The following is a 22,506-nucleotide window of genomic DNA, read 5'->3' as shown; positions in this document are numbered from 1 at the left end:
GGCCTCTAAAAGGACCATCATCAGATGTAGACGCTCCTCTGCTTCAGTGGAGCAGCTCAAATTGCAGCACTCCTGTCCACTGGGCCAGCATGCAGACACACCTGCAGAAGGTTAGAGACAGACTGGAATTATTGCCTTTCAGAGGGTCATTTGCTTCTCTTTTGCTGCCTGCATACCTGCACAGCCAGTCCAGTTTCTTACAGGGCAAAGTACTGCTGTCTTCATCCCCTTCTAGCGAGCCTGAAACACCCAGCCATCTGCTTCCCACTGCCCAGGCAGGCAGAAGCCGGGAAGCTCCACTGCCTGCTCTCAGGAAATGTGAGGAAGCCCTGGCAAAGTCTGGCTGTTTTCTTCAGGAAGCAAATACACCAGATCCAACCTTCCCCAAGGAAAACGGGAGCCGTGGCCGGGCAGGAGAGTGTGCTTTCGGGACCGGTTCTCACTAGATGGTGCTGTCGCTCCGGGAACGGAACTCACTGCTGGAAGGCAGCATCACCGTCCTTGTACTGCTTATGATAACCAAATCTTTTTCTGCTCGTAGCCTCTCCTGAGCGACTTGTTTCCCTACATGCAACCTCAATGCCATGGAATTATCATGGAAAAAGTAACCAAGAGCATAAATCCGCTCCATGCTTCAAAGAACTATATTGAAATACTCATTGTTTTGAAAGTTTTGCAGTGCTCACCCATAACCACATCAGGGCTGTCTGCCCTCTGCAGAGGTTTAGGTAACATGCCTGACATTGCTCAGGGATGCAGGTACAGACAGAGGACGTGCAGCCCTCCTGACTTATGGAGCAAGTCAGAACCCTGAGTCCTCATGTCTGTGTAGAAAAACACATAACGTGAAAGTTTGGCTTCTTTCTGAACTAAAACAAGCCCTCTAGACTCCAGGAAAAGAAAATGTCAGTCATATTTAGGCTTTTCACTTTGTATTATGTAAAGTACAAAATACGGTACTCTGAAATGGAAAACTGTTTCTAAATCAAGGTTTGACATATTTTGATAGCATCAAAATTCCCCATGTCCAGCTCTACAGTCTCCCATACTATATTGATCCAAAACAAAGCTCTAGTTAAATTATTCCAATTTGAGGAAATATTTAAGGCTGGCATATCTATTACCAGCATTTACTTTTTTATTCAAAGCTCTGAGGAGCACATCTCTGCTTCAGTCACCTTTATGAACTTTTCCTTTTCAACTACTTTAAAGACTCTACAAAAGCTTTTAAAGAATAAAGACTACTTCATAAGAGTGCTACACAGCAGAAAGTTCAAACTCTTAGTCCTTAGTCTGAATATACTCAATTTCTAGAGCTTCTGCACCAACCACCGTCTCATTTAAACTGTTCAACAGAAAGTTGGAGGGCTTACATCTGGTTTCCCCACCACCACAACTTTGTTTTCTAAACCAAGTGGAAAACACCTGATCATTAGGTTTAGGATTAATATAACACTGCAGTTGGCATCAGCTCATTTGATATAGTCCATCATTGACATTTTAGAGAAGCAAGAGCCATAGCCATGTCCCTGAAACATGCTTTGAACACTGGGGACTGACAGTGCTGAGGATGACCAAAGTCTTCCCTAGAAGGTGGTGGTGATGCAGCCCAGCTCCAAAAGGTGCAAACCATCATCACTCCTCCTGCCTCTGGTCAAGATGTGACAGCTCAGCAGCACTGGAAGCCATGCCAACAGTGTAGATTGACAAAAAAAGCAGCATTTGGCCCTGAGTCCCTCCAATATTTGTTTTTACTATAAAAGGAGAATTGGACTGTAGATGACACATGGGTTAGCTGATTTAGTTATACAAGTAACTGGGAAAGCAGAGTGTTATGTTTTCAAATGCCCTTTTCTGCTTTTGACAGTTCAAATTCTTTTTAAGCTTCACCTCAGGCTACACAAGTTGTTCTGTCCCCAGACCTGTAGCTATGTTGTTTTAAGCACTAATAAGCACAGCCTCACTACCAGGCATTGCTCATCTCGGAGCATCTCCAATCCAACAACTGCCTTGAAGAGCTTGTCAGTAAACCCAGAGCTTGGGTCTTTGCATATTTATACATACTATTCTTCCTAAAGGAACAAAGCCATTCTTGCAGCCACCTAGGTTTGGAAAGGAAGCCAGTGGGGTCTGACAGAGTTGTGGCTGCCCCATCCCTGGCAGTGTTCAAAGCCAGGTTGGACGGAGCTTGGAGTAACCTGGACTAGTCGAAGGTGTCCCTGCCCATGGCAGGGGGTCGGTCTTCAAGATACCTCTCAACCCAAACCACTCCATGATTTCCCTCCTGATTCTCATGCTGCAAGGACACCACCAATCCCAGTAATCCAGGTTAGCACCCTTCCCCTCTTCTTCTCCTGGATTTCCCAGGATGGACACTTTGCCATCAAGTTTCTGCTTCTTAATGACAATCTGAAGGCCAGTAGCACTGAAGAGAAAACTGGAAGCTATTGCAGCAGATTCCAGCTCTGCTTCCAGTGTTAGGCTCAAAGCCTCAGAGTGTTACTGTTCTTATTTTCATTTTACAGCCATTTCACACAGATTACTAAGCAATAAAAACATACAGCCTCAAAAGCAATAGCAGTAAAAGCAGGATGGCTTAGAGTTTAATCCAAAGGAGCACAGAGCAATCCGCGAGCTTTGCCTCAGCTCCAGCCACTTTATGAACTTGTATCCAAACTGCAAGATGCGTGAGGCGGGCTCCCAAACAGAAACCTGAAGCTGCCTGGAGCTGCAGGTGAGTAACAAATACCCTTGTTATAATAAAAGATAATGGGAGAGCCAGGGGGAAGCACATGCAGTGAAGATGCTGGAAGTGAAAGAGATGGACCCTCAGCAGCCATGCAGCCCTGGCACCACCACTTGCTCTCCACAGGATGCAAGCAAACCTTGGAGATGGGAACTCGCAGCACACACCTGAGCAGCACAGTTCTGCTATGACTGCACTTACAAACCTCACCCAGTCCCTAAAAGGAACATCAACACTTCTTGCTCCTCCTGTGCTTGTGGGTTTATTTAACGCCACATTTACTAGGCAAAGGAAGGATTTTCTGCCAGTGTAAGACCCACTTGAGATTTAACATTTGTTGTTAGCCTTGGCTTTGCACTTGCAGATCAATGCAGCTCAGAGGTTGTTCTTTGCATCTGGAGCAAACATTGCTCCCTCATCCAAAACAGGAGCTGTGTCTGTCATCAAAGAAAAGGAACTTCAGTGTACAGTGAGAAAGCCTCAGAAGTACAATTTCCCATGTGTCATGTACTGCATTTCACCCCACTTAGCATAGCAAGAGGGCTCCCATTCAGCTTTACAAGTGCCATACATCTCTATCACCATTCAGCCCCATGAGGTCAACCTCCAAGGACTCTCACCACCCTCCATCCTCACCACTGGACCTGTTTCTCCTAACACCTGACTCTTCCCCAGCACTTTTAACCCTGTTATATTCTGCCTTGCTCTTAACAGACGTGCAAATGGACAAAGTGACCTCTTTCTCCCGTGCGCCAGTCCTCAAAGCATTTGCACAATATCATTGGCAAAAATTGAGCTCAAAATGTCAAAATGGGATTTTTGATTGCTCTGCTTTGGTGGGGGAAGGGCATTTGCAGCCAAGAACATGGCAAAACAGACATGGGCACACAAAATATTCACGTGTGTATTTATATTTGTCTGGGAAAAAACTGTTGGAAAATGTTGCCCTTCTGCTTATAACCACTGTGTCCTAAGGATGAATAATTTTGGCTTTTTCCAAGAAAGGGCTCCAAATCTACAATAACAGCAGGGCTTCAGGCTACGTTTTACCACCAAGGGACAAGGGCTGGTTCATCTTGCTATTGACTCCTGCTGACACTTCTTCAGGAAGGGCAGTTCAGCCATGGAGGTGACTGTGAACACCCCTGGACTTCTCAGCTCTCTACTACCAAGCCGAGCTGTTGAATCCCAGCTCACTGAGTTGGCCTTTGCTAGAACAAGGACTCACCTGCCCCTTTCAGCAAGAAGACATAGCATCACCTCTCCATGGCATAGGTGACCAAGGCACAAGGGCCCCTGCACAGCTCTCCACCAGCTGCATTGTGACACTTTGGAGACTCTGACATGCTTGGCTTGTTTTCTTCAGGGATGTGCAACTTTCCCCTCTCCGTATCTATGTAACAGAGTTCAAGTGATGGAAGATGTCAGTCTTTAAAGTGATAAAGTTTTCTCACCAAATTCTTTTTCTTATTATAAAAACAAGGGAAAGAATAACATTTATTTAATCACATGGCTATTACAGCATCTATTTTTCTGGACTCTGGCACTGCTTGCCCTAAAGACTGAGCATTTTCTTCATGAAATACCAGCGAGTCTTGGGGCATGACTTTATAGAGAGCACCAGAAATAGTGTATGGAAGGAGAAAAGCAGTATTTCTTTCTTCCACATATGGATACCAGTTCCAATGAGGGATTTGCACAAATATAATCCCTTTTGATCCTGACTTAGCTGGGATCTTGTTAAACTCCCTTCTACTTTTTCCTTCCATCCATTATAACCTTGTCTACTCATTTTCTTGTACTCTCTATTTCTGGCCACCTTTTGCCTTAACTTCAGTGTGGCTCGCTCACAGCTGCTCCTTGAGCCCCCACAAGCACCCCCATTCTTCCTTCCTTGTCCAGCACAAACAGGGCCATCCAGGCACTGCCTCCACCCCAGATATGCAGCCCCAAGATGGACACGTTTCCACATCCCTGCAACCCAGCCACGTCCAGGTATCACAACTCCTCTTGGAAGCCTTCACAAAGCAATGGCTCTTCTGCATTGGACCTGCCCAATGTGCACTGCAGTAAAGGCAATTATACCATCCTTCGCCTTCACTGCTGCCAACCTTCTCCCTGCATCTTTTGTCACATCGAAGGTGGTCAACCCTATCATAGCCCAGGCAAGGTCTTGGTGGCAATGTGTACCCACTCCACTGTGCTCAGTGGCCACGCGACTGTGGGGGGCTGGCCACAGAGCCAGCATACACTTGTACAGCTTTTTAATAGCTGTCTTCATGCCACTTCACATAACAACCTCTAGATTTGAAATCAGCCTCAAAAATCACTTTGGGATGCCTGGAAAGCCACTCAGGTTCAGATCCAATAGCCCACAAGTCTCTTGTCTGCTGATGATCCCCATTGCCCAGCTGCCACCACAGCTCAAGAGATGAAGGGTCACCTTAACTACTGAGGCATGCACCAAGGACTGTATCACTGTGATCAGCGCAGACCTGCTCTTGCACTGCTGAAGGCAGAGGCAGCACTCTTCAGAAACCTTAAGTTTGTGCACAAAGACAGTCCAGCCCCATCTAAGCAACTGCCGTGCCGTGGTTTGAACAAGGGACACTGTCACAGGCATTCATGATTTACATTATATAGTCAGGAGGCATCTATGAATATTAACTCATTTACTTCTGCTGTCGTAAATAGCCCTAGCCAGCCAACACCCACAAAAATACAAACAGCCCAGTGTTAACTCTTGGAAAGCTTCAGCATTCAAACTGAGCAGGCACATAGATGACCATATAGGCTAACCCAGTTGGGGTTATAGACTGCAAACAGTTGTAACCATGGCAGATACACCAGAACCTCACAGGGTTTGGCTCTTTCATAATAGAAAAGAAAAATGTATTATAGTTTTCCCAGCTTTCAAAGTTTTGTTTTGCGGCTAAAACTGTTTCTTTTAATAGGGTACAGCTTGCTGTATAGAGCAGCTATCCATCTTGGAGACCTAGGAAAGCATCCCAGGCTCTGAAGTTTAAAGTAAGATTTAAACTTAGACACAAAAATAAGCCCTAGAAGGAGCAACTCTATCCAACTGGGGTATAGACAGCTCTGTGCCCCATCGCACCACAGCAGGGACCTGGAGAGAGGGGCTCCTTGGAAAGCTGTGCCCAGCCAAGCATCTTATGTAAAGCCAGTGGGATGAGGGGAAGTGCCCTGACCTACACTGTCAACATACCAGGAGGGATGTAGCTCCAGCTGCAGCCTCCCCTCAACCCCAACACACACTTATCCACAGGTTTTGTTCGTGGAGATGACAGTCCAGGCTGAAATACCCAGGAGTTTTTCATACGATAAAGGCAATAAAACAACAAGTATTACTTCTATTTCTTCCTTTTATCCTAACCATAGTAATCAATAACATTATGCACTGAAGAATGTTTCTGTTAAATGAAGAAGGGAAATTCTGTTTAAGAACAGATATATGCCTTTCACTTTTCAGCTCCCCTTAGACACTGGTGAAATCACCCATTTCCTATAAGATCTTAACAAACAGCCTTGGTTGCCCTGTTTACATTAAAACACCAGAAATCAGGTAATAGGTACTGGCTATGCTCCAGTGGATGTGAGAGCATCCGCATTCCTACACCGTTACAATGCTTCCTCTAAAGGCTGGATTTATATCCACATCCAAGCTAAATAAATCATGTACCATGGTCCCTAAAACAGCTCACTTATCACGCTTAGTGTGAATAATGAAATGTCATAATATTTGTCCAGGACAGTGATTTATTTTGCTTTCAATAAATAAGGTCCAGCAGGAAAAAAAAGTAGTAATGCTTCCTCTCAGTGTTATTCAGTATCTGCTAGGGGAAATGGACTTTGTATCAGTGGGGGCTGCATAGGAGAAAGGCACTTGGATTTGGAATCTAGCTTAGCTCTGCAAGGCACCATCTTCTGTTCAGCTAAGCAAAGCCTTAGAATGGGCAGCCTGGAAGCAGCACCCTGTGCTGAGGAGTCCGTGACTCTCATCAGCCAACACTGGTGGCCACACTTCAGGGGCAGCCCAGGAATTACCTGCAGGGACATGTTCTGGAGCCCAAGTTCCATTTTCCATACTGTGCCTTTGGCTGCACCTTCTGAAGCAACTTGCCACTGCCAGCAACAGCAAAGGGGAAAGGCAAGTGTCAATGGGTTTTAGAGTCTTCAAAGCTGGAGGGCAGGCTGCAAGGATGTACAGCACTGATGGATGAAATGGCAAGATCAGAAGAAAATACCTGTAAATGCTGTCATTTATCAAGGGCAAAGAATTAGAACAAAACAGACATGGAGTTCTAGCAATAACCACTGGGTTTTCATTTCCACTTAGAAGCCCATCTCCCCAGCTGTAAATCAGACTTAAAGTCATGAACTATACTGAAGCTCTGAAAATGCCGTCTCTTGGCATGCTAAGGTCTGTGCCTGGCTCTCTTGCCATAGAGTCCTTACCGTACAGCAGGAGATGCTCAAGTTTAAGTTCTGTCCCAGTGGCTGCAGCCTGTGGTTAGCAGCCCTTGAGAGCAGCTCACCAGCTTGAGATGTCCACATGAGGCATCAATAGTGAAGAAGCCCAACGTATGTATTATCCTGCTAAAGCCCAGGAGGGAACAGAAAAGTGACTTGGTCCTGAGCACAATCAAACACCAACCCATTCCCGACAGTCTGATCTGCTGTGGAACAGAAGGGCACTTTTGACAAAGACTTTAAGGGTTGAGAGATCACTCAGACCCTACAAACCTCAGCCACTGATTTTCTATGTACTTTATCTGAGCAGACAGCATTTTTCTAGTTGCACACTGCCACGTGTAATGCTATAGATGAAACATTCACCCGGAGGGCAGGGAGATGGTAAACTCTCTTTTCATGTTACTATATTTGCCATCTCTTTAGCACTGTTTTTTAGCAGCTGCCAGCATACTAAGCTGGGATATTAGGTGCTCACAAGCTTGTCATCTTTTCTTCTGGCTTAAAGTAACCCCACTGCCACTTTAGGGCTTATGCTACCTGCAGGGAGCCCCCTAAACCCTGCCAGCGAACCCACTGGTGCCACAGGAACACTGCTTGACCATCAAACTTAGTTCTAAAATTGCTATTTTGGGGGGAAAATGGTCAGCAGTTACTTTGGAGCCTGAGTCCACACCAGTACTTAGCTTTTAGACAGCCGCTGCCAGGCAGAGGAGTGCCACAATAGATCAGAACAAGAACAGGGCAGGGAAGAGCAGCTGAAACCTTTCACATGCAAAGCTCGCAGTGCTAGAAATAGGCATCTATATTCTGCACTGGGTTATTAAGAGGTTAACCCCCCCCCCCCCCCTTGAGGGCTTGAAAGGCTTTTATCTGTAGGCACTAGGAGTCTCCTGGACATGCCACAGGCAAGCAATATTGATCAACACTGCAAAAATCCCTCTGCACATCTTTGCCATGACGTCATCCTAAGAGCATCATCTTTTCTTATTTATGAGTGGTAACAAGGCATTGCTCTCTGCAATCCAGCGTTGGTTGCCTCACACAAACACTTCATGCAGTGTTTTACTCAAAGCCCAACTGAGCCTTTGTGCTTTCAAAGAAAGACTGGGCTTCTGAGCTCCTGTCTTTAAACTGTGTTCCCTCTTTTACACAGGAGTATATAATAAGAGGACAGGCTACAGGGAGAGGTGCCACAGTTCTGTTCTCCCACCCTCCTCCATGGAGCCCAGGACAGTCACTGTGCTCCTGCTGCTGCATCATGGCCTGTGCTCATGAAGGAGCACAACCAGAAGCGTATTTATGGTCTGTCCTTACAGCACAACAGGGGCTTCTCTGCACCGCAGAAGCTCAGGGCTGCAGGATGAGGAAGGATGCCAGGTCTATCAGCGATGGGAGCTGGCCACTGCAGCCAGGCTCCACCATCACATCGAGGCTCACAAGGCAAGCAGTACTGACCCCAGTTCTCCTACATGCACCCCGCTGAACGCTCCTGCTTCAACTGATGAGGCTGGAAACATGAGAGTGTCTTGGCCTTGCTGTCCCTGAACACCACTTACACCAGCAGTCAGCCAGCTCCCGCCGAAACAGCTGCCCTGGGCTGTCATGGAAGCACTTGTTTATTCGCACAACTGCTGCTCTGGTTGAGCTGTGTATAATTTTGGCAATAGGTGCTGCACAGCGAAGCTGAACAATACAGGGAATAGCAGAATTAGCCATTCCTAAAAATATACTGGTAAAGCAGCAGGGCATCTGCTCCCAGCCTCACCTCTGCCGCATCCCAACAACCTGGCTCCTCATGGGATTGATGGGCAGCAAAAAGGTGCTGGTGTAGAAGGGTGCTGGCCCCTGCACCCAGGACAGGCTGAGGTCAGGAGAGAACAACACAACTGGGATAGAACCCGTCCTGCCATCCCTGTGCCTCCCAGGGCTCACTGGGCTCCGGCTCTGCCCAGGGAGAGCAGCTCCCACAGGAGAGCACATTGAGCTTGCCTGGCTGGCTCTGAATCCCACCCAGGTTTGAGAGCTGCAGATCCCTGTGCTTAGCATTGCCACAGGGATGTCTTCCACAGGAGGCTTTGGAGCTTGGGCTGAGCCCTTCTGAGCAATGAAGCCCAGCATAGGACAGCAGCTAGCCCCTCTTCTTACGGGCCCTCCCCAGGGCATATACTGAACACATTCACTTTCTTCTTACCTTAAGCCTGTGTTGAAAATACCCTATTTGGGTCTGTTTTCTTGCCAGCAAGACAGTTTTAACTGTCTAGCTTCCCACTGTATTCACTGTAGCAAAACACTCCTTTAAGCCATTACTGCAATCTTCTGTACACTGGCAGTGCCTCCACTCATTGCCTGGCTCCTGTTCTTTGCAGCTTGAAGCTGTGTTTCTCTTTGCTGAAAGGGAAAGCATTATTCTACTGCTACATGGTTTGTTATTAAATAAAACCTAACACCACCAGGATAAACAATAGCCAAAGGCAAGTTTGGACCTTGTTCTAATCAACAGCACACCGACTAGTTAAATCTGATTATCAGAGTACCCAACTGGTTATGTCACAAGTGATAAATCACGAAAAGACTCTCACTTGATAAGGAAAAGCCAAGTGAGGCTATTTTAAAATGAAAATCCACAGGAATTTAGAGAGCTGGTGTGAGAGAAAAGACAAGATTAAGAGGAGATAAAAATACGAGATAAAGGGGGCCGCTCCTAAACTGTCCTCCGTGCCTTCAGCAGAGAGGAACAACATCACATGAGCGGCTTGAAGCTGTTTTTCCTCAGAGCAGGCTTGGCACTGTTTAGCAGCAGCTCTGCACAGAGCCCAGCTTGACAGGGGCTGGTGAGACCCTGCTGCTGGAGCCCCTACCAGGGCAGCAGGAGACACCCCAGCCCTGCAGCACGCAGCACATCCGAGAGCCAGGCTTTGGGCATTCCCCACAGACAGGCCTCACAGAGTCATTGCAGAAGGGTCCCAGCTCCCCCAGCACCTGGCAGGCTGCTCTCCCTCCCATCTGATCAGGACACAGTCATTTGTTCAACATCTTAAACGTTTCTTTGCCCACTGCCAGAAGAATGTGATTAAGAGGGAACTGGGAAAGAGCTGGCTGTTACTTACAGGCTCAATTAGTGCCTGATGAGCTGCATAACAAGAAATGCCATTGTAGATGTTTCACTTGATACCCAATGCACTGGTATCATTAAACACAGTATTAAAAGCAGAAACCCTTCAGTACCTGGGGTGTCTTACTGTGTTACTATCTCCCCAGGTCTCCTATTGACCTGCTGCATCCCTGCTGGATGGCAGCCCCGTCTCCCCAGCCCTCAGGCACATCACTCTAACAGCCCAGACCCAACAGCTCTGACTGCTGCTGGTGTGCACACAGCATCCACACATCCCAGAGATCCAGGACAAATAAATCTAAAGTGAGAGAATCTCATAACTCAAATCCAGGTAATAATTAAAAAATGTTCATGATCAAAAGCAAAAGAAAGAATTTGACTGTAGCCCATAGGATGAAACGCAGCTTTATGTCCTTTGTCTCACAGCTGAGCTGTCCCTACCTACTCCACATTGAGAGGATGCACTACAAATAAAGGCAAGGATTTTCACCAGGACAGTCCCAGCTCACATCTGCAGAGTGGCAGCTCCTGCCTGCCCTAAGCACTCACTCTCCAGCCCCAGCCTGCTGCATCCTGCTGAGAACAAGGTTTCAAGCTCCTATCCCACCATTTACAGAGACAATAATGGAAAAGTATCAGGTGGTTGCATATCCAGAGGGCATGAATTTGATATTCATAGACTTTCTCTTTTAAAGGGCAAAACACTTTGATTTGAAACAAACAATGATGATGACTTCAATGATAAATGAATGTCTGTACTTAGTGAAATTTAATTTTAATTGATATTTAACATGGTACAGCTTCTACTCAAACTTTTATTTGCCAACCACCTACTCCAGCTGCCTCTGAAAAGGTAATGTCACTCAACCCCTACCCTCTGTATCTTCTGTACTCATTAGCACCTGAGGACTGAAGAGCAAGGACTAAAATACAAGAGACCCTGAGCCACTTGCAGGGAGGCAGGCACTGGTCTTGGACAAGGCTCTTCATCCAAGGGCTCTGACACTATTAGCTCCAGCAAGACTGGATTCCTCTTTCACACTATCACAGAGGACATCCAGGCAGGAAAAGGGCAAGGTACCACTTGTGATCAAGGAGAACCTTGGTTTTCTGTCCCTCTGGGAGGTGGGAGACCAGGAACAGAGGCATCTGAATTTGACACAGATGGAGAAGACCCATCCCATTCACTTGGAAGCATGCTTAATTCCCTCAGGTGCTCTCAAGTTTACCAGTAAGAATATGCATTAAAGAGTTTTCTTACCTGGGGCTTTTGCTTCTCTGGTGCATTTTGATCCAACTTGTTTAATAATTACTTCCATACATGAAACTCCAGGTGCTGCATGGTGCGAACTTCAGATGGCACACAGTCACTGCCCACAGTTGGTGCTTTCAAGCCAGCAAAAGAAGACAAGGAGAGGATCAGGTATTTGCAGATCCATCACTAGGTTTGCAGACCTGTACCAGACCTCATCCCTAGCACTACCAATCCTGCACACACATTCTCCTGCCACAAAAAAAAGCCCCAGCTCTGACTTTCTTCTGACTTGCAGCACGACAGTGGCAATGTGCAAGGGAAAACAAAGACAGGATCACACAGCAGCACGACCACCCTTGTAGGTTCCCGTTTTCAGGAAGGAGCAACACGAGGGAATGGATCATTAAAAGTGAGTTTTAACCTGCAACAGACGGAAGAGCTAAAAGGGTTTGTTTTGCCTTTTTAGAAAGGATGAAAGGAGAGCTCTGCTCCAAGCACTGAAGGCAGAGTTGATCTCTTACCCTCACTTCCATCTGGCGGCACCTTCCAGTTGCTTGAAATATTCATTTGCTCTCGTCTTTACACTGAGACAAAGGATTAAAAGCCCCCGAGGTCAGGACTTACACACAGAGTCATTCCTTCTGCTTTAACCTAACACTTAATTTACCAGCATCACTTCATACCTGGCTGTCTTCTCTTCCACGGCAAACCGCATGCTCTCAGAGGACTCAATAGCAAAAGCTCCCTATTTCTTTACTATTCCCTTCACTGCAATTCTGGTCTGTTTATTTTCATAGGAGCTTTGATTTCCAAGAGCTTTATTTCAGCTTTATTCTTCTCTGCTCAAGAGAAGTACATTTCGCTTGCTGGGACCAAACTGCAGGTTATTTCTCTGACCCATAGAAGGCTTCTAAATTCCCAGTACCAATCCTTCAGTCCCACAACCAGCCCAGGTTTTGATTTATTTGCCAAAAAGCAGAACCTCCCTTGAAATCACACCTGCGGCTGCTCAGGGACACAATGGTAACTATTTGTTTCTGCAAAGGAAAACTTGTCACAAGGTTTTATAACAAATGTTCTCAAGATAAAAGATGATGAGTGCAGCTAGGCTTGGACTCCTGCATGTGCCCACAGACACCTGGGGTATACGAGAGGAGTGGGCAAGGGAGCAGCATCCAGCTCCGAGCACCTGGAACTCTTTCCATTTTCCTAGGAGAGAGAAAGCCTTCAAGACTTGGAGCATAGGAAAAACATTCCAAGCTAAACAGCAGCAGTGGAGTGTTCCACATGTCCTAAGCGATGCCGAGCTGTACCTCCTCCTCTGCCAGTGCTGCAGCACAAAGCTTTGAGAGGAGCTGCTCTTAGAGCAGGAAAGCCTGATGGCAGCAAAGTGAACAAAAAAGGCTTCTCAGTGCAGTAGCCATGGGCAACACAGTATTTACAGGGTAGGAACCATCTTCTGGTCATGAGCACCCCAGTTTCCTGCACCAGGGAGGGAGCTGGGTTTTAAACCACCCAGGTGTACTCCATGCATGCCGGAACACTCCATCTGCCCACCCTTCTGTGGGCCCCTGAATCCCCTTCCTTCATGCTTAATGCTGGACAGACGGACAAGGGCTGGCTGAGGGTAGCTGTGCTCACAGGAGGAAAGGAGCAACTGGAGCTCAGGACTCACCTGGGCAGGCTGATGCATGAAAACCTCTGCAAGGAGAAGCCCCTCATTTGGAAAGAGGAATGCATTTGCTATATGAAAGCTGGACTTTATACTTAAAGGCAAGGCTAATTTATTACACTAGTTGGTACTAGAGAAGGGCACTGCCAAGAAATTAACGTCTATTGGCATCTCTGCATCACTAGGTTGGGAAAAGGTCTCCACAGGACAAGGCATGGCCAGCAAATTCTTTCAATGCATATCTATAACCATCTTCAGGGGAGCATTACTAATTGCTGAAATCGCTATTGTTTTATCACCTGTACTTAGCAATTAAACTTCTGGTTGTTATCAGTTACTAACAAACTAATACTACTGTTAGCCCACTGCAGCTTCTGCACACCAGCAGCTTTTATGTTGTGTCCCATTCACAGTCTTAAAGTGCTCGGAAATATATTTATTTATAGCATCTGTGGTGCAACAGAATATTCCTCCTCTCTCTCCTTGCTACTTGACTCTTGCTAACTGCACGTTAACCACTACGTGGGTCCACATTCTCCTACTCCCACGCCTGGGACACCAAAGCTGCATGCCTGGGTGCAGACAGCAAGGACCAGCCCAAGCCTAAAGACAGCAAGTGACTCACGCTGCTAGAAATCCCACACCAGAGATGGGCAGGGCCCAGCAAAGGAGGGAAGAGTGCGTGTGGCACCCCACAACCGTGCTGCCATCCGCTCCACAGCCCATGGGGCTCAGGGCAGCCGGCTGAGCCCCCCTGACCATGGGGACAGCAACCCCTGTCCTGGTGCAAAGCCTTCCAGCGGGATGGGTGGAGGAAAATGCAGCAGGACAAATACCTTGTGTAGTGCTGCTCCGTCTGTCAGGAGACAGCACTGCCAGGAGCAGCTGTGGCTCCTAAATTGGGTGCTGGGCACCAGCCAAGCGAGTGCTGCTCTTCCATCAGAGCGCTGTTACTCACGCACACCGCCTCCGCTCACAGTACTGTTATGTGCCTTCAGCTCCGGGTAAGGGAAAACCAGCTTACCTTGCAAAACCACCCTGCACAGTCTATTTTGAAGTGCTCAGCCATGGCAGCAGTAGTGCTATGGAACTCTGACAGAAAGGAATTCAGCTGTGACAGAGCGGGACTTAAGCTTTGGAGCATGGAGTTTTTACTTGCAACACCAGCCCATGCTGGGTTTGGGCTCTTACTGCTGCTGAGCCAGTGATGGCACCAAGGGCAGAGGGCTGGGTCACCAAAAGGGGGTCTCAAAGCCCCACCAAAGGGCAGAGACCAACAGGCAGCTTGTGTTGAACTGAGTTCCAGGTACTTTTACACCCTATGAGCTCTTGGCACTTTTAACCATCAGCAGCAGCAGCTCACTGCCTGCAGATCCCTCTCAGCACTGCAGCTGTGCCTGTTAACCCAGCAGGAAGGCAAAGGAACAGGATCAAACTGAGCCACCTCGGCTCAAGTCACCAGTGAGAGATCCAGGGACAGGGAACTGGTGCTGCTGAAGGGTTTTCCAGCATCCTTTGTCCTGCAGAAGCACAGCCAGGATAGGGTCAGTGATGGACACTCCCCTCCAGAAGCAACCCGCCCAGATTTGAACCCACACCTCCATGCTCAAACCTTCACAGAGTTCATCCCTTCTCTGTAGGTGCCTCCTTTACTTTTGCAGTACCCCGTGGGTTTGTATGCTTACTTTCCCATCCCCAGTTCTGCCCTTTCTCTCCCTACTGAAGGAGGCAGGGGTGTCTCGGACAAGATGCAGTCATCGCAGCTTTAGCCATGGATGTGCCATAAACCAGGGCATCACCACGTCTTCTTCCACTAGAGCAGAAATCCCAAGAAAAACAGTTTTCAGACTGAGGTATCATCCTGACTCCTGAAAAACCACCTTGAGCAGGAGTTAGAGGAGGCTGGCAGCCTTCAACCTGCAGTAACATTCAGCCAGGCTCCCACCATCACAAGTTCTCAGGAAAAATGAACATGTCCGAGAGACACGCAACACCTCAGCCAAATGAAAGAGCACAATCCCATTTTTGCACTGTATTATATCAACTCAAAGGGCTGGAACAAAACTGAAAGCTCCAGGCACCAAGCCACAAAGGTTTGATAAAGTCAGCATTGATGGTTTTGGAAGGCGGCAGCCTTTTGCTGTTAAAATACCTCCCTGCCATGCCAGCTGAACACATTAGTTCTGAAGCGGTCTCTACCGTGCTCAACAGTTGTATAGACATCTCCAGGGCACTGATCCTTCCTCCTTAATTAAGAAGCACAGCATGGTTCGGGTTGGAAGGACCCTTAAAGCTCATCCAGTTCCAACCCTCTGCCACAGACAGCAACACCTTCCACCAGACCAGACTGCTCTAAGCCCCAACATCTTCACTTCTTTCACCACTTTACATGTGTATGACTTGCAATACATGAAGGCTTTTACCTGACAATTCAGATTCCATGGTAGCTGTTTGCTTCCTGCTGTAATAGTCCTTTGAAAAGGCATTCTAGAAACTGCATGTTCCAATAATGATCTTCAGTTTGTGTCCAGAGTTTTTTGTTTTGTTGTTTTACATTAAGGTCTACTTCAGACTTAGGTTTGTTTTCCAATTTCACTTCACTAGCAGAGACTCAAGCAGGACACTGCACCCTTCTGGGTTTTTCCACTCAGGTCCACAAAGAAACACTATTTCTTGATGTTAGAGCTACCCAGGCAATGTTTCCTCATCCAAATAAACATTCCTAGACCAGACTGTGCAGCCCAAAATAAACCCAAGCTTATGATGATAACTTGGCACTGAAGGATTAAGCTCCAGAAGCTTGAAGGTATTTGGACCCCACTTCACATACCTCCAAGGAGCTGTAAGTACGGATACCTGAGATAGGGAGGGAAATGAGCCATACATCCTTTCCTCTCTACCCCTTCATACTTCTGCTGTATTGTACCAGCACAGAAAGCATGCCCAGGAGAAGGAAGGGAAAAGGATGCACCCACAGCAGCACCAGACCTGGGTCTGCCTGTGGGCCATCAGCAAGGCTTCTTTGGGTGCCCCTTCCTGCTCTGCTCCCACAAAGCAATTCTGGTGTCATTTGCCAGCGGCAATGTTCCATCCCAACCACAAACCCCAAAGCACTTCCCAGCTGGAGGTACCACACTCATCTTTGCAATTTCACGTGTGAGATAGAAAAGAAATAAGGCTCAAGAACAGCTCAGACACACGCATCTCTTGAACACTCAACATTAATAGAGCTTCATATACAGTCCCCACCAAAGAGGTTTTGCCCCCAAATGCTGCAGTGTGTGGTGCTGACCCAGGGGTAAGTCACAACCACCTGCTGTGCCACCCCTACCGCACAGCAGGTTGTCACCAACCATCGCCAGCACTGCATAGGGAGAGTTCAGAGCAGCCGTAACCAAAGGGGCACACAAGGGAAGAACAGAGGCCGGTTATCCCAACGCTACTTCACATGAAAGTGCCTATAAACAACTGATTTGCCAGAGGCTTTGGGTGGCTGGTTTGATGGTGGTTGGTTGGTTTGGCTTGGGGATGGTTTGTTTGGTCCTTTTCCTACAAAACTGTTTGTTTTAAACAAATCTTCACTTGACAAGACCCAAGAGAGCACTGAAGAGATGGATGAGCGTTATCAAAATACAGCACGAGGTAAATAAAACTTCATTAATATGCTAAATATCACTGTGCCCAGTGTCCATTGAGGAAATACTTGGGCTGTTATAGACCTGTGAGTTGGTCTTGTAGGATTCCTCAGGTTTCTCTCTATGAAAGATCTGGAACTGAAGGAATCCAAACCGATACCGTGAGCTGCTTCTGGACTTCCGCAGGGACCCCAAAGCCTGCTGGCTGTCCCAGAACAATGTGGCTTCTCTGGGTGATATTTATAGATGCGATTCCCATCTCCCCTGAGGCTCTTCATTTAGAGATCAGTAATTTCCCTTGTAAACAACCACCTCTCTCAGGCCTTTGAGGACTTTTGCCCCAGTTTGGGCATCATTTCTCCCATGCTGCCTCCCCACACGAGGGTCAAATCCCACCCGCACTGCTGGGGGTGCGTGCCCCCCCTGCACCACCCTGCCCTGAGGGTGCCACCCATACAGGTACCCCCCAAGGTGACAGTGCAGGGGCTGTCCCCAGCAAAGCCCCTTTAAGGGACACTTGGGGCGGCCTCGGGAGGCAGGACATTAATTTTAGCCTGGAGCGGCGCCAGGGGCAGCTGCCGCGGGCAGGGGGGCCGGGGCCTCCACACCGCGTCCTGCCCCGGTCCTCCTACCGCAGAGCCCCATTCCCTCCGCTGTGACCCTCCACGCTGGCAGCAGGGTGGCCATGGCCGAGGAGCAGACAGACCTGGAGGAGAGGATCATCATCAAGGACCAGCACACCAAGGAGATCGACCTGGTGAACAGAGACCCGAAGCATATAAACGAGGACGTTGTAAAGGTAGGACTTTCTCAGCGCTGTGTTTTAGAAGCATCACTGCCTCCTTAATGCAGTCAGTGTACTGGTATTAACATTCTGTATTTGGCTTGGCCCCAGCCAGGGCTGCAGTTCCCCAGTACAAGTGCCTCAAGAGGTGGTTACCTCGGGTAACAGGGAGATAACCTGCTAGAAGCCACAGACCTGCTGCCAGGGGCAGACATGCTGGCTTGATGACTCCAGTTAATGCAGTATTCCCTGTTCCTTGAATGCTCTCTCCAGCTTCACAGACTGTAGCCTTATACTTACGGAGACACCTTCCTTTGTACCAGCAAGTGGGAAGTCAAAAATAAACAGGGTCAGCCCACATCACTCACCTAAAGGGAACCTGGGGAAAAACCTGCTAATCGTTAGGACCTGACTGTGAGCACCGTTTTGATACGTGCTGTCCTGTTGTGAAGATTGTTTTCCCCCGCAGCAGCAGGAGGGTGCAGCAAGCCTCCTCCTGTCTATTTTTGATCAAGAGGAATTCTCAGTCTAGCTGAACAGGGAAACCTTTTCCGGAACGCTCACCACTGAAACACAATTGCTCTAAGCTTTGTTAGTGTTATGCCAAAGATAAGCTTGGACCAAAGGAGAACAGGAGGAGATGGAAAGGTTTTGTTAAAACTGTATTTGAGAGACCAGAGTGGATGACGTGCTAGAAGGGACAGCATGAACTGAGCCTGCTCACAAAGGCTTTGTAACATGCCATGAGCCTAATTACACAGCTGAAACATAAGCCTGCATTTATGCATTAAAACACTATTACAGCTAAACCCCAGGTCAAGTTCAAAGCCTCTGGGATGAGCTGACAGCGACAGCCATAGATGGGCACCCTTCCGGCACAGCGAGACGTGGCTGTGACAGCTGCCAGGCACCTCGCTATCTCAAGCATGTTCCCAGCAGCGTGTCCCACATCTGTGTCACACCATGCCAGGGGCTCATCAGCCTTAGACCATGTTTAGAGGTGTGGGGCTGCAGCAGCACCACCCTGCCACCAGCCATGCTGGTGAGGACTGGGACAGCCTTCAGCCCAATGGGACCCCATGCCCAGCAGCACTCAGGAGCACACCTACCTGCTCCCCAGGGGTAACAGCAGCACTTTCCAGACCATCGCTAAGCCTTCACACCAACCCCATTTCCCCAACTCTGCCTGTTCCCACTCAGGGATCCCCAAAAGCCTGTAAAGGATTTCCAAGCTCACACACTCACATGGCCATGCTGCTGCTCCTTCAGCTTCCATAGCATTCCTCCCACCTTAAAAATAGCACAGCCGATAAGGCTGGGGATGGGGGGCAGAGCCAGCCCCAAGATAGGAAGCACAGCTCACCCCATGGCTGCTGCAGGGAAAACCAAAGCCTCTCTATTCTCTTGTGGGCAGCAACACTCAGAAACACCCAGTGCATGAAACCATATAATGCTCCTAAAGCACAGCAAGTAGAAAGGCATCTAGTGGAGGTAAGGAGAGAAGCAGAGTGCTAAAGCTGAAGGTTAAGGCTGGAGGGCTCAGGTGGCCATAGATAAATGCATCCTGAGCATTACAGTGCAACAGTCAGAATCTGAGACCACATTATAGCTACAGTGGTGGCACAGCCACAAAGGCTTTGCAGAGCTTTAAAAGCCTCCTCCTAGGCAAAGTATAAAACAACAGAGCAGTACCTGCATGTAAGGACGTCAGAGCAAGGCCTAGGTTCAGCTTGGGATCCAGCACTCTGCATCCACCAGTCCTCCAGACCCTCCTGGTGCACTGTGAGCAAAGGAAACAGCAACCCCAAGACTCTTCTCTTACAGCCTGGTGCTCCCTTCGTTAACTGACCCCTGATTAGCTCCCCAGGCAGCTGTGCAGTGACCTGCAGCTCAGTCCCAGCCCCTGGGCAGCAGGGCTTTCCCCAGGCACCCCAGCACCAGGTAACTTGGCTGCTGGTTCTTTACCCATATCAATGTTTTCTCCCTCCTGCCCACTCTAGGAAATTAAAGATGATGCAGAATGATTTCATGATCCAAGTGCTTCCAAAACCTGAATGGAGATTGCGGTTTAACATAAATGTGCAAACAGACACCTTAGCATCCCAAAGAAATGCCATGGTATTTTTCACAGCAAATAGCATGGCTCATGTATTCCCTAGAAATCAGTTACACCACATGAAATGAGATCTTTACATGTAGGTCAGAGGCTTTTGAAAGCATTTACCACAGAGACACTCCCAGTACATGCACACAACAGCACTGTCCCTGTAAGGGCATGGCCCAGCTGATCTCTTTTCCTGTGCAGAAGGAGCCCAGACAGACAGAACAGAGCACTTTGCCCTTGCATACATAAACTAATATATCACAAATGAAGAGGGCTGTTGGATTTTTATCAGCACAAGCCACCTTCTGGCTGAGCAGGCAGCCCATGTGCCTGAATGCTAAAAAAGGGTAGGAATGGGCTCTGGCTTCCTCTGGAGTAAATACTCCCATGCACAGCTCCTGTTTGGCAGGCTTGTGCCTGGAAGCATCATCCACAGCTCAGGGTTTGGGACCAGGGAATGTGTTCTGAACGGTCATGCCTGGTTTAGAGCATCCATCTCCCCAGCATAGCCCTTGCTCTCCCCAGCCCCCTCCATTCAGGTTGTGCTCTGATGGTGCAGTGGATCCTCATCCTTGCACTGGAGCCTTGAGGTTTCATTACCCAAACCTCCTTTACCTCTGTATTCTCTCCTCCCAGGTGGATTTTGAGGATGTGATAGCTGAGCCTGTGGGAACATACAGCTTTGACGGCGTCTGGAAAGCCAGCTATACCACCTTCACTGTCAGCAAGTACTGGTGCTACCGGCTGCTCTCTGCCATCCTGGGCATCCCCCTGGCCGTCATCTGGGGCTTCCTTTTTGCCCTTATCTCGTTCTGCCACATCTGGGCAGTGGTGCCCTGCATCAAGAGCTACCTGATAGAGATCCAGTGCGTCAGCCGGATCTACTCCCTGTGCATCCACACTTTCTGTGACCCGTTCTTTGAGGCACTCTCCAAGATCTGCACCAACATCAGAGTTGCTCTCCGGAAGGAGATCTAGGTCCCTACAGCTGCAGTACCCAGCCGCTCGCACATCCACCCCTCTACACAGGATTCCGTGGCTCCTGCAGTGTGCCCTGCCCTCGGGCACATGGACATCCATGCACAGGGACCTGCGCAGTGCTGCTAGGCCCTGCAGCACAGCTGGCCGTGAGGGATGCTCCCTGCATTCAGAAGCACGCTGGGCTGCCCATTGCTCTATCCCAAAGCCAGCAGTTTTAGGAGAAGAGAAGCTCAACAAGGCTCAGTGAGAGCCCTTGGCCCTCCAGGACCCCCTGCATTGCACCCTGTTCCCATGGGAAGGACAGCAGCATCTCCTGGACCACAGCCATGGGCTGCAACAAGAAGCAATGGTGCAGAGATGCTGATGGACAACAGACCAAACCCTGCCTGCTTCTCCATCCCTTTGGTCTAGCATGACACTAAGAGAAATACTTGCATATGGATTATTATTTGCTGCAAATAATTGCTGTTGTGGAAGTTTCTGTATTAAATCATGATGCACTAAAAGTTTTATGGATAGAATAGTGAAAACAAACCTTTTTTCATGTGTGCTTGCATTTCAGCAAAGCTTTGAAATCAGATCGATTAGTGCATGAAATGTGTCTGCCTTCTGGGAGCATATGCATGGGCCACCAGCAATGGCAAAACCATTTGTGGCAGTTTGATGCTCACAACTTAATCTGAGGGCATCACTATGCTCTGTAGTAGGATCGTTGAACCATGTGGGCAGCACCGGGGCTGCAGAGGCGGCAGCCAGGCAGCACTGTGGGGAGCAACAAGAACAAGTGGCTCTTGGTAACTTAGCTTGAGACACGACAAGCTTGGCTTCAAGCTTTAGCTTGGTTCTCAGCTAAAGTAGACGTGCTTACTTTGATGCTGGGTAAGCTCTAGCCTGCAGCAGTGTGTATACCTGACACAGCAAAGGCAGCAGAGGAAGGAGCCTCCCCCAGGACATTGCCTGCACCCAGCTGCTCTGGCTCAGTGAAAACACAGGGATGAGGGGGGAAAAGTCCAATTTGGAGCTGTGTCCTCCCCTGTCAATTAATCTGTTTAGCTCATTGTCCGTGAACCGTACTTTAACTCCAGGCACTCAACCGCTTCTTTGGCTCTGGCCTTAAGTGCTTTGCTGAATCAGGGCCCAGGAGGTCCCGTTGTTCAAAGGTTATTCTCAATTGTATTCATGTGCTTTTTTCCCTTGGCTTCCAACAGAGACTTGGAGCCAAAGTCTCTTCTAGTGCCATGCCAAGGACAAGAAAGAGCCAGATTTTCTTCTGGTGCTCATCCAATGGCTTGGGATTGTGGACTGCATTATTCCATAGCAATATAGCACCCATGGTCTAGCAACACCGGGCCTCAAGAGGGATGGAGTGATTTAAGATATTTGTATGGAGAAGTCAGTCTCCAAAACCACTTTTATCATGAGTGTTTTTTAAAGCTTTTTGTGGGAATAAAAGAATTAAAAACAATACTGGGATTATATTCTTTTTAATTTTTTTGGGTTTTTTCTAGTAGTTCACAGCCAGAAACCAACAAACCTCTGAAATCCTGGTCTCCCCACTGCAGTGATGCATGGGCTCACGTGTCAGCACCTCTATTTTGCTTCTGACCCCTATAAAAGTCTTTTTGCAGCACATCTGATATCCTTCCACTGCCACAAACCTGGAGCTCTGCTCCCCATTCCCATCCCACTGCAGCCTGGGGATGCTGCAGGAGCCTGGCCATGG

General features: G+C 48.2%; 1 protein-coding gene and 1 long non-coding RNA gene across 2 annotated transcripts; one reads left to right on the top strand and one right to left on the bottom strand.

Annotated features, from left to right (window-relative positions):
• Positions 1-4,047: 4,047 nt before the first annotated feature.
• LOC133217214 (uncharacterized) lies at positions 4,048-20,427 on the bottom strand. The gene is made up of 3 exons (XR_009726831.1): positions 19,391-20,427; positions 11,614-11,738; positions 4,048-4,139 (listed from the first exon to the last, which is right to left on the bottom strand). It is a non-coding gene; the product is annotated as an uncharacterized LOC133217214 (long non-coding RNA).
• CAV3 (caveolin 3) lies at positions 17,106-22,248 on the top strand. The gene is made up of 2 exons (XM_061362498.1): positions 17,106-17,713; positions 20,439-22,248. The coding sequence occupies exons 1-2, from the start codon at positions 17,600-17,602 to the stop codon at positions 20,778-20,780; spliced, it is 456 nt and encodes a 151-aa protein (XP_061218482.1). The 5' UTR covers positions 17,106-17,599; the 3' UTR covers positions 20,781-22,248.
• The last annotated feature ends 258 nt before the right edge of the window (positions 22,249-22,506 follow it).

Source organism: Neopsephotus bourkii, unplaced genomic scaffold, assembly GCF_033783945.1.
Source record: "Neopsephotus bourkii isolate Nb327-2 ecotype Australia unplaced genomic scaffold, CSIRO-AGI_Nbou_v1 NB_1120, whole genome shotgun sequence".
NCBI classification, from domain to species: domain Eukaryota; kingdom Metazoa; phylum Chordata; class Aves; order Psittaciformes; family Psittacidae; genus Neopsephotus; species Neopsephotus bourkii.
The sequence above is the reverse complement of the archived record's forward strand: the minus strand, read 5'-3'. Positions and strand labels throughout refer to the sequence as shown.

Bases quoted from the DNA above. Each gene is read 5' to 3' on its own strand.
- CAV3 (XM_061362498.1), top strand. From the start codon at position 17,600: ATGGCCGAGGAGCAGACAGACCTGGAGGAGAGGATCATCATCAAGGAC. The intron at 17,714-20,438 runs GTAGGACTTTCT...CTCTCCTCCCAG, and splicing joins TAAACGAGGACGTTGTAAAG to GTGGATTTTGAGGATGTGAT.